This window comes from Archocentrus centrarchus, chromosome 24 (genome assembly GCF_007364275.1).
Source record: "Archocentrus centrarchus isolate MPI-CPG fArcCen1 chromosome 24, fArcCen1, whole genome shotgun sequence".
Lineage (NCBI taxonomy): Eukaryota > Metazoa > Chordata > Actinopteri > Cichliformes > Cichlidae > Archocentrus > Archocentrus centrarchus.
In genome coordinates this window covers 9,034,691-9,046,910 of record NC_044369.1, presented here as the reverse complement: position 1 = coordinate 9,046,910, position 12,220 = coordinate 9,034,691, and the positions used below count along the sequence as shown (strand labels likewise).

Sequence of the window (12,220 nt, the reverse complement as noted above, 5' to 3'; positions counted from 1 at the left end):
GTCGATGAGATAAGTTATTTTAATATATAGTGCTTTCAGTGACATTAGAGGGCATTCAAGGATACTTAAGAAAAAAAAAAAGAAGACTAATATTTCTTACATCTTCACTCCATCAAGTAGTGCCCTGAATACAATATGTATATTGGTTACTAGTTCACAAGCACACATATAATTATTAATTGCAAGAAATCCTAAATTGGTCAATTTAGGCCAGCTGAACAATCCGTGACTGTTTAAAAAGTAATGACATTAAAAATTCAAGACCTATTAATTTGTGTGAGGAAGGTAAAGTAAACAGCTCTGGCATAACTCAAGAAAAGTGCTTAAAACTGCATACAATATTGTTTGGGTAAGACAGAAACAAACCTTTAGCTTAACAAATTCAAACTGGAAGAGGTTTGCACTGGTGGGGAGTACAAACACAGCAGGGAAGAGCTTGGTATTTGGCTCCACCTGAAAGTAAACAAAGAAATATTTAGCTATTAAAATCAATACTATCCCTGTTTATAGCAGCACCAAAATAAGATGAAAATGCAGCAACACATGCATGATAGAGCTCTGCCCTGAACTTAGCCTGTGGTGGAATCTAAAATTGATATCTTTAATGCAACAAGCACTGTGCTTGCCTCACATTTTCTCTGGTGTCAGAAGGCTTTTAACCTCTAAGCTTGTGGATTAGCCGAAGTTTTAAATCCAAGTTCAATGAGTATTAACTGTTGTATCGATGACAACCATCACAGACTATAGATAAATACAAAGAGAGAGAACAAACAACCATTGCTTTGATGCAATAATAAGACACGAAGCTTTTCATCAGGTTAAAAGCCTCTTAGTTGCCTCAGAGGGCTTCCCCCCTTCTTAAAAAGCAAATTCGCAACTAAATCAAGCAGCAAGAAGAAAAAGAAAGGGGAAAAAAAGAAGAACAAGCATGATAGAAGCTTCTCAGTGCACCATTTCAGGATCTAGTTAGGAATTCAATACGATGCTTTAAAAACCTGACATGAGCACGACGGGCAAAGGAAAGGATTACTGAGCAGATATCGCTTTTTGTTATGACTGGTATACAAAACAGATGAGAATTCAGCTGTTTGATTTCCTCTCTCTCTCTCTCTCTCTCTCTGCAGGTTTAATTTTAATGCCGTGCAAATTTGTTAATGACACCTGAAAGGATTAGAGAAGGGAAGATTGCTCTGAGGGTGTGTGGGCAGTAGTACAAATATGTGGTAAGTGAAATCTTTCAAGAGATATATTAAAACAAAAAACAGCGAGTCAAACAGCCTACAATTCCTTTTTGCTTTTAGGTTAAGAAATGTGTGCCAAAGCAGGGGAAGAATACTATACCACAGGAGAAATATGTAATGGCTTACATCTACTGATGTTTATGAGCCAAACTACCCTTGTGCTGCAGTCCTCTGCCAACTGAGATCTATTATGCTTATTTACCTGATATGATGTGGGTAGCTCCTTGCCGTTGGCAGTGAAGGAGACAAGGCCAGTGGCCAGGTCAATCAGACAGCCAATCTCCAGGTCAGAGCTGGAGCGGCTGGAGGAAGACGGGCCAACTGCTTCTGCTCCACACACCATGTAGCAGTTACTCCTCTGAACACTGCAGCAAAGCAAACACAATGTGAGCTCAGCATTCATAAATACAAGTTAATGTAAATATGCACAGGACAGCAAAGGCAACTGGAAACAAAAACATGACAAAAAACAGCAAACTAGGGCACAATATATTTTCATTTGGTCAACACTCATCGATCTGTGCTGCCTTGTGTCTTTTGCCTCATTCATATTCATTATGTTACATGCAGAAGCTCTTTTCTCCATTTACCTCCCTGAATACTGAATTAACTGGCTAAGAAAAGATATGTCAATTGTTTTGTTTGGGTCTTCAGCCAAAAAAGAAGTGCATGCAGGTTTACCATATTAATCAATAGGTATTAGTGGTTTAAAATTTTATGTACATTTTTTGTTTGAAATTAAGAACATGCATTTGCAAGGAGGGGTTATCCCAGGGAATATAAAGACGGGATTGCCATTTTTTTTTAAATGACTGGTAATGTTCTTTTTCTTTGTTTTTAATTCACTTTCAGCAGAGCTTGCAGCATACTAAGGGATGTGTTTCTTGTAATAGTTTTGGAGGTTTGTGCAGTCTCGATAGCCGGGGATTGGTCCACAAGGGCCTCTGCCCTTAGCCACCACCTGACACACAATGCACCCGACCCCTACGGTGCCTCCTGGGGGTGGTGGGCCAACAGGATGGAGGACCCATGACTCCCATTCGGGCTGCGCCTGGCCGGGCGCCACGGGATAATGCCCGGCCACCAGACGTTCTCCCTGAAGCTCCCTCCCCATGCCTGGCACCAGCGTGGGGTCCCAGTAACCCTATCCTGGGCAGGGTAAACAGTTCCCTTGATGACTCCTCCATAGGGGTCTTTGGAATCGCTCTTTGTCTGCAGCTTAAATGGGATTCCCTCATACTTGATTGCAAATGCAGCTACATTTAGAAAAGCTAGTAAAAAGCTAAATTGTCTGACAATAGCCAAAGACATAACCTTTAAGACCAGGTTCTAAAACTAAATTCAAGCTGAGAAGAACAGCAACCCATGACATATTACACTGTGTCATTATTTGTTTAATAAAAACTGAGACAAAATACAGAAGCAATATGTGAACACTCCATGATTCACTAGCTTGTAGAACCACCTTTAGCAGCAGTAACTGCCCATTCTTCTTTACAATGTTGCTTCAGTTCATTGAGGTTTGCGGGGTTTTTTTTGTTTATGCACAGCTCTCTTAAGGTCCCCCTACAACGTTTCAATTAGGTTGAGGTCTGGACTTTGACTGACCCATTGCAACACCTTGATTATTTTCTTTTTTCAGCCGATCTGTTATAGATCATTGATATAAGGTATAAAATCATTGTCCTGTTGCATGGCCTAGTTTTGGCCAAGCTTCAGCTGTGGGACAGATGGCCTCACTTTTGACTCAGGAATACTTTAGTTTACAGAGGAGTTCATGGTTGACTCAATGACTGGAAGATGCCCAGGTCCTGTAGCTGCAAAACAAGCCCAAATCATCACCTGCTCAACGTCTAGTTTTTGCCAAACGTGGAGCTGTGCATTATGGCCAAGTGTTTCCACTTTAGTCTCGTCTGTCCAGACAATATTGTTCCAGAAGTGATTTGTTCAGATGCAGATTTGCAAACCTAAGCCATGCTGCCATGTTCTTTTAGAGAGAAGAGGCTTTCTCCTGGCAAACCTTCCAAACAAGCCAAACTTGTTCAATTAATTTGCTGGAATGTCCACCCTTGGGAAGATTAACAGCCCTTTTGAAGGTTTTCCATCTGGGAATAATCTTTCTCACTGTAGAATAATGGACTTCAGATTGTTTTGATATTGCCTTGTAATGCTTCCCAGATTGTTAGGCATCAACAATTGGTTGTTTAAGATCATTGTCGATGTCCCTCCTTCTTGGCATTGTGTTAACACACACTTGAATCCTCCAGATCAGCAAGCTACCAAGATTTCTGCTTTTACAGCAGAAATGTCCACACTTGCTGATGATCCATTAATCAGGTGTATTTGATTAGCACTCAGGGAATTACCCTCTTAATTCTTATGGTTGGATATGCAGCAAGGATTTACTTAGTTTTTCACACACTGCTTCTGCATTTTGGCTTAATTTTTGTTAAATAATTACATGGTGTAATATGCCATGTGAGGCTGTCTTTACCTAATTTTAGAACCTGGAATCTGGCTTCAGATGATTTTTCTTTTATTTATGTCCCAGAGGCTGTATTTTCTTTTTCACATGACTATATGCAGATATCTGTTTAGAAAGATTGGTGCTGCACTACAAAAAAGAGTCTCATGAGAAATCACAAAGGTAACAAAGGTATAGTGAGAAAAAACAGAGGTGTCACCACAAAATGCATTTCTGAAAGCATATATCCCACAGCAGGGTTAAAGGCTCTTCACATAAAAAGGATCATACATTAAAATTAAAATGAACTCCAAATATTAAAAATCACAGGGAGCTTACCTCTCATGGACCCGGCCCCTCTCGTCTCCCAGCGTAACTGTGACTGTACGTGTTTTGCTGAGGCTGAAGTTCTTGCTATAATAATGATAGTCAGGCGTGACCCAGCCCACCCACACAGAGGCAGGGTCCTGTCCAGCGAACACTCGCACTGAGTGGTAGTACTGCCAATTAAAAGAGCAAACAGTGCTATTGATTAATCTGAATAAAGGGCGATATTATATTTTTCCAAATCTTTGAGAATTTATGTGGATTTACAGATGTGATGCTTCCATAGTCAATACTTCCATCTTCTTTTGGCAGATGGCTACAGACACACACAAAAAAAAACATGACCACAGATTTAAGTCATCTTAAATGCTATATTCTTTTTTTTTTTTTTTTTTTTAAACTTTAGGTATACACTGAGATAAAATGCCATTTCCCAATTTTTAATAACAGCTTTGATTGAATGTCTGACCTGAGCTTCAGTGATTCATCCAGGAGCTTGTCTGCAGAGTAAAACTCCACGGGCATGCTCAGTCTACAGTAGACCATGTCATTGTTGCTGTTTTGAGTGCCATATGTCTTGTGGGTGACCTTGAGGCAAGGAGGGCTATCAACTGTTCCATCTATTCTCGTCACCTGAAGAGTTAATGGAACCCAAAGAAGGGGATCAGTAATATCAATGTGTCCATCAACACCAGGTCTACTGGAAAGGACAATAATAACACTAATAATATACTGAAAATATGTGTATACCTCAATGTCCACATGGTCTGGAGGTACATTGAAAAAAGTGGGCAGGCGCTTGCTGAACCACATGGTGACCTCTCTGTTCATGTTAACAGCAAAGGGCTCAAAACCTTCCTGGAGACCACACATGGTGTAGTACTTGAAAGTACTGGCGTCCTTGCCCAGGTTCATGTGGCCGATCTGAGACATGCCAAGACTGCACACAGGGATGAAACCTGGAGGGTAAGGTGTATTTATGGGTTTGACAGTAAACAGGAAGTTTAGAAAAAAATAATAAATGTTAACATTTTTAAAATGTGCATTTTATGTGATCTTTTCAAATCTTTTTTTCGCAAATGAGGAAGAATCCCATGCCAGTTTGCCAAGCTCACAAACGTCAGTGCTTTATGTAAATGAAGAAAACAACCCCAGGACAAACTCTGCTGTAAGCGAGCAGCAGTGAGCCAAACATTGTGGATGGCATTCTTCAGTTTAGTCCTTCTTTTCCTGAAATTCACTTCTTTAGCCTTGAAAACTCAAACCGTCATGAGTTTAAGAATCTATCACTTATCAAATCCAAAAACAAACAACTTTACTTTATTCCTTTGTGACCATTTCTTCCCAAAGCTGTTGGTTCATTTACAGAGTAGTAAGCCAATGCCACAAAGGACTTAATTAAATTCTAACACTGTTAAAACACTTTTAAACTTTTTTTTTTGTTCTGCCTCATGCAAACAAACCCAGTCAAACCCCAGAGATGGTTCAAAGGAAACAGAATAAATGAAGTTGAGTGGAGTATGGAGCCCTCACCATCCTCTGTCTCAAAGTCAGCAAAGCAAAGCTCAGACCCCTTGTTGGTGATCAGGAGTTCTCCATTGAGGGTGAAGATCATGGACTTGTCCTCCATGTTGATCATGCAACCAACCACATCACCCTTTTTCCAAGGATGTCCAAAGTAGCGGCTGCCTGCGTGCATACGTCGTCCCTTAAGAAATAAAAAGAATCATATCTTTTTGTCTTTGTTAATGAAAAGAATAATGCCACTAAAGTTTCTGTGAATGTTGGTATTGCTAAAAATATAATAGATACAATCAACGGTGGCATCTTAAATATTATGTTTTAGAAAATTAATGGTTGAAATAAATACATTGTTACTCTTTGTTTTGTTTTTTTTAATATTCATGCTATTTAGTACAAACAAAATTGTAATTTCAAGCATTAATAAACATGAACTGGTCTAAAATTTGGATTTCTAATTAGTGCAGCAATGTCTATTACAGTAAATCGAAAGTGCAGTATTTCTCTGCCCTTCAAAAATCTAGAGCTTTCAAAAACTTGGGACACATGTAGTTTACCCGATATCCATCAAAGACGAAGGCTTGGTCATCCACTCCCAGTTCCACATCAGGTCTGCAGCCTGGTCTTGCCCAGCCAACCCTCATGTCTCCTCCGCTCAGAGCCTCAAACTCAAAGTACCACTTCCCCGTCTTCACTGAGTAGGTCTGCTCCACACGAAAGAAGCGTATCGTCTCCACACTCTGATCATCCATCACGTGCACAACTTACGGCAAAGAGAGACAAGAAAACCAGAGGACTTAACATGATGGATACACGTGCTCATATTTTCAATATTGCTATTAGTTGTTAATTTGTCAACGCCTGATTTCACGTTGAAGAAATGTGTGAAAATATTGCCTGCATAACTGTGAGTTGTACCATATAGTAATACTATATACATTTGTAGCACTTTACCAAAGTCAGTGTACTCCAGACAAAACCTTAAGTTAAAACAGTGCAACTGCTGTTGTTGTTAAAGCTTTTACAGTACACGGCCCTGAACTGCTGAGTGGCTGCTGTGTCAGCATCAGGATCTCACCCTCTTGGTCTGGGGGGTCGATTTCATATCCATATCCAACCATAGTCCTGATGGCCTCTCTCAGACTGTCCCTGTTCGATTTCTTGGTGCGTTCATCCAATAAAGCATATGGCACCAGGCGAGGATTACGCCTGCTCTTCAAATCCTGCCACAAACAAAGAAAATAAACTGTGTATGAAAGAATATACATGAGTTAAAAATGATGAGTTTTGTTTTCCCCATTGCAAATGTTCTATGACCTTTACCTGCTGGATGCCATAGGTCCATCCTTGTTTAATTCTATCTTTGGCCCACACATTGTGTGCATTTTCGGCCAGTTTATCAACTAGAACCTCCTGACCGGCATTCAGTTTCACATCAGAGAGTTCCAGTGGCGCAGGCTTATATCCATTAGACATCATGTAACTGCAGATGATACAACATGACCGAATGATAAAGATGAAAGAATGGCATATTGATATCTACAACCCCAATTCCAGAAAAGTTGGGATGCTGTGTAGAATTTAAATAAAATAAAAAAAACAATGCAATGATTTGCATCTCTCTAAAAGCCATATTTTATTCACAACACAGAAAACATATGAAATGTTTAAATGAGAAATTCTCCATGAATCTCCAAGGTACATGTTTACCACTGTGTTACATCTCCTCTTCTATTAACAACAGTCTGTAAACATCTGGGAACTGAGGAGACCAGCTTCTGGGATGGTGTCCCATTCTTATCTGATGCAGGATTCTAGCTGCCCAAGAGTCCAGGGATGTCTTTGTTGTGTTTCTTCGTTTACTGATGCACCAAATGTTTTCAGTTGGTGAAAGGCCTGGACGCATGCCTTAATGTATGCAGTTTAGCATTATCTTGCTGAAATATGCAAGGGATTCCCTGAAAATGACGTTGTCTGGATGGAAGGATATGTTGCCATAAAACCTGATCCTTTCCTTTCTCCTGTTTAGCCCATAGGATGCAGCATCTATGTTTTCCAAAAAGAATTTCAAATTTCAAATGATCTGTCCACAGAAAGGTTTTCCACTTTGCCTCAGTCCATTTTAAATTAAATCTTAGCCCAGAGAAGATGGCAGCTTTTCTGAATCATGTTCACATGCAATGATTGAGCTTTAACCTTCATTTGTGGATGGCACTGTGAACTGAGTTCACAGACAGATTTCTGGAAGTGTTCCTGGGCCCATACAGTGATTTCAATGATGGAGTCATGTCTGTTTTGAGTTCTCCAGGTTTTCTGAACCTTTTGATGAGATTTCAAAGTATTCGCAACATTATTCTTAAAATTGTTCCACAATTTGCAGATGCAGTGTTTTGCAGATTGGTGAACCTCTGCCCATCTTAACTTCTAAGAAAATCTGCCTCTCTAAGATGCTCTTTTTATATCCAGTATTATTTACAAAACGTTGCTCCAGCTGTTTTTGTTTGTTACTACTTCCTTTTCCAACCTTTTGTTCCCCCCATCCCAATGTTTTAGAGGCATGTTGTAACCATCACATTCAAAATAAGCTAATATTCTTGACTAAACAGTAAAATAGCTCAGTTTAAATATTTAATTTGTTTTCTATGTTCTATTGGGAATAAAATCTGGGTTTATGAGATTTGCAAATCATTGTATTCTATTTTTATTAACATTTTACACAGAGTCCCAACTTTTTCGGAATTGTATTTGTACATCAACAAGGATATATTCAACTATATAAATGCCTGTTAAATGCTTGAAATTGTTTTTTCTGTAAATCTAAGAAATGACGCATAGAAAATGTAACATTGACTGTCATACTTTTTGGGTAACTTGATTTTCTTCAGATCATCTTCAGCGTGAATGTTAACCTGGGCAACATGGCATCCCAGGGCTAGGAGGGTCCTGAGGAGAAAAGAAAATGTGAACAGAAAGAGAGATAAAGACTATAACAACATCAATATTCAAGCTTCATTCCATTGTGTTAGATGAAAGTGATTCTTCTGAGTGAGTTCCAAATTTTTAACACGGCTCATTAAACATTATAAATTCCCACCAATCGATATAGTAACACTGAATAGCATTCAGGTTGGGCCGTGCAGAAAAATGGCACTTGGGTCTCAAACTGTATGTAATCGACAAACTGCATAGCCAATTGACTCTTCCTGTAAGAGGAGGATGCTTTATTGAGCCAAGCCAAATGTTTTTAAAGTGAGATGACTCAGTAGTTGACTCAAATAAGCTTTGGATCCAATATTTGTTAAAAATCAATATTGGAATTCACTCAGGAGATACAAGTCATTACAAGCACTGCTTTAATCTTAGCCTTAATCTGTTTTTGCTTAGCATTCAGCAGGGACCTGAGCAATACCATGAATGGGTAACTGGATTATTCAGAGGACTGCCCGGCCTTACTTTAGTGTTTCGCTAGACATCTGCAAGTTGTAGTTCCTTTCAGTTTCAGGCAGCTTGGCAAAATCCACAAGGCAAGGGTGCTGCCTCTTGTTGTCATCACGAACCTGAAGAGAAAGCAGTCAGGCGTCATTATTGCATGTGTCATTTCACGAAACCCACCGTCTTTTGCTCTATGAAACTTCCTATCTTACAGATTTAAAAGCAAAAATCGTTTGCAATTCAGAAAGTAAAAAGTGGACTGCAGCTGACTTTGTCCCTAGTTGTTGCTCAGAGATGCATATTTTATTTTTCTCTGACTAATTTGAGCCTCAGGTGCAGATAAGCCAGCATCAGAGCATCAGAGAGCAGAGAATAGAGTTGCAGTGGTGAGAGACTCAGTTATCTGTGAGAGAGTTGATGGGAGGAAATTTACTGCTGCACGCAGACTCTCAATAAGACGCTGCCAGTGACTCTTCCTGATAATGCACTGTGCTGTTGACAGCAGTTAAATAGAACTGAAATGCACAAGGGTATGTGAAATACACAGTGAGGCAATACACACAGTTACAAAGCAATGATGCTATATTCAAGTTTATTATTGTCTTGATCCAAATACTGAACCCTCTGCCTGTCCAGAGAGGCTTGTCTTGTGTGCAATGTCACTCTGAGCTCACCGAGCTCGTTACAGCAAAATGAAAACACTAAGCACTTGTTTGGACCTAAAGACTGTCCCTAATAAACTATAGGACCTGAGTTAATCCCAAGTGGAGCTTTCTCTCAGTCTTAATTAATCTGAATGTCATATTCTTGGAAGGTGAGACACTCATTAAGTTTGTTAAATGGCTGCTGTTGCGACGACAGCCTCTGTGGGATATTATTCTGTGATAACCACTACAGTACAAAAGAGGGAGCATATGTGATCAGACTTCTAACAATCTGCTCTGCAGTCAACAGGAGTGACTGACAGGAAAATGATGGTAGAATGATAGAGGAAAACAGTGGAGACAGGATTGAGTAAAATGTCTTTAGATACAGAGGACTTTAACTACAGTTACACTGAGTTACATGTTTGAGCACCTCAAACTGACAGCAAGCAGTTTTATAGATTGACATTCAAGCTCAGTGACACAGAATCAGCTACAACAGTTGATTTCACACTGTCTCAAACAAAGGATGTTTTTGTTGCTTCTAGGATTTTTCTAACATCGATGTGTATTTGGGCATGAAAACAAAAAATAAAGCATAAAAATAAGCTTTAAAAGCAGCGTTGCAAAAAAACATATACAATTGGTTCACAGAGCAGATAAAGCATCAGGTGGCTTGCATTTTTCACCAATTTTCTCTTTTTAAAATGGGTTTGCTGCAGGAGAAATGTTTTCTTTGTTAAGTTTTTGCTCTGTCCTGAATGCTTCTAGACATTTCCATGGTGGTGGATTTGAGAATGCAAAGGTCTGACTCAGTCAAACTGGACATTAAATGGTACTTAACTTGTTTTTCCTAGTACCAATTCCATGTGATGTCCATTTTTAAAAAGATTTTTTTTATTTGTATCAATGTTAGAATCGTGCAGGTAATATTGACAGTTTTTTCTCTCATCCAAGAGGGCTCTTCAGTTCTAAAACAACTTGTGGCAAGTTCTAGGTAATAAACCCTGGTCCTGAGGGTCATTAACGCACTACTGATAATGTGAGTCATACACTACGATGACCTGGATGACTGAGAACCCACACAAACAGTGCAGGTTATAGTCAGGTGGTTGTCCTGTGTCCTGGCTCCTGAACACTCTCCAACACCCTTGCCTAACCCAACTACCCAAAGTATTTTCAGCAGTGAGAAGAATTCTAAAGCAAACTATCTCCTCTTGTGTGTGAGGAAGCTCAAGTATCAGGAGAAACCATGTAAAACAATTGCCACACATAAAATTTATTTTTTGTATATTACCATTTTCTGGTGCCTCTACCATTCTTTGTTTTTTGCTTTTCTTGAACTGACCTAAAGTTCTGAAAATCTAATTTCTTCATTACAGCGAGTGCTTGTTAGTGTCCTTTCTTCCTGTAGCTGTGCGTATTAGCAGGCTATTCTGTCAGTAGTCAAGAACTGAAATCTTCATGTTAATGAATCAGTTGAGTTGACCTTCATCTGTGATTCCAAATATACCCGGGGTGTTTTTGTGTGAATTTTGTCACAGTTTGAGAGATGATAAATCACAGCTTTACCTTGCCATAGGTCCAGCCCAGTTCAATCTTGTTCATCCCCCACAGTTCGTGGATGTTTTCTGCCAGCTTGTCCCGGATGTGCTCCAAGTGAGGGGGAAGAACAATCTGCAGAGAGAGAGAGAGAGAGAGAGAAGGGGAACAGATGGTACAGTTGGATTCAAAAAGATACAGAATAAAAAGGCTGACAAAATGAAAACTGTTCTTCCTTCTGTTTATGCAATTGTTAGATTCCTGGGGGTTATACCAAGTTTCTTACTCTTCGTGTTATACACCTGTAATATAATATTCAGTGCTGCAGCAGTGGCTCTGAAGCACAAATGGAAAATAGGGGCTGACTTGCTGCCTCAGTTTAACCAAAGAATTAATCTCAAATGGGAGATTCCTGAAACCGCTGCTGGCAGTTTTCTCTTCTTTTTAAACAGCACTAGAAAAAGGAGCAGACCAGAAAGACTGCAAAAATCTGGCACTCAGTCAGTTCAAAAAGTTAGTTTTCTTCAACACTTTTATTACTATTTTCAAACAAGTTAAATATCTTATAGCAAACTTTTCTTTAGAGCAAGATCAAACCACCCAAAGAACTCTTCGCATTTACTGTCCAGTATAATTTCTTATAATAGTTTACATTTTAGATTGTTCTTTCACTGTACATTCAAAATATCTGTTCTGACTTCCCCTTGCAATTTCCTTGGGTGTATTCCTGACTTTAATATCTCACCTGACTGGTGTCAACAGGAGTGGGGATGAAGGAGGCCTGAGAGAGAAACTGGGTGGTTCCCAGCAGATCCCGGACCCCATCATGGTCCCTCTTGTATTCCTTCACGGGCTCTACATGCATCTTCTCTTTGGGCAACAGTGCTTCGTAGCACGGAGAGTAACCAGCAGGTGGCAAGAATTTGAAATCTCCATGGCGACCACCCAGCAGGAACCGGACCCTGTGGTAAGACATTGGACGGCATTAGAAGACACTAAATAACTTCAGCAAACATTTGTCTACACCTTTGGCATTACATAATGTCAGG

General features: G+C 39.6%; 1 protein-coding gene across 1 annotated transcript in view; it reads right to left on the bottom strand.

Annotated features, from left to right (window-relative positions):
• The window catches only part of ryr3 (ryanodine receptor 3), a 143,220-nt gene that overhangs the window by 79,378 nt on the left and 51,622 nt on the right, over positions 1–12,220 (bottom strand). Inside the window, exons 21-34 of the mRNA XM_030721104.1 lie at positions 11,917–12,133; positions 11,202–11,306; positions 9,007–9,110; positions 8,413–8,496; positions 6,877–7,036; positions 6,632–6,776; positions 6,111–6,316; positions 5,566–5,740; positions 4,783–4,991; positions 4,502–4,665; positions 4,300–4,348; positions 4,045–4,205; positions 1,444–1,606; positions 367–453 (exon numbers count right to left, since the gene is read on the bottom strand). Coding sequence (XP_030576964.1) covers positions 367–453; positions 1,444–1,606; positions 4,045–4,205; positions 4,300–4,348; positions 4,502–4,665; positions 4,783–4,991; positions 5,566–5,740; positions 6,111–6,316; positions 6,632–6,776; positions 6,877–7,036; positions 8,413–8,496; positions 9,007–9,110; positions 11,202–11,306; positions 11,917–12,133 — 2,029 coding nt within the window. The remainder of the gene's footprint in view (positions 1–366; positions 454–1,443; positions 1,607–4,044; positions 4,206–4,299; positions 4,349–4,501; positions 4,666–4,782; positions 4,992–5,565; positions 5,741–6,110; positions 6,317–6,631; positions 6,777–6,876; positions 7,037–8,412; positions 8,497–9,006; positions 9,111–11,201; positions 11,307–11,916; positions 12,134–12,220) is intronic.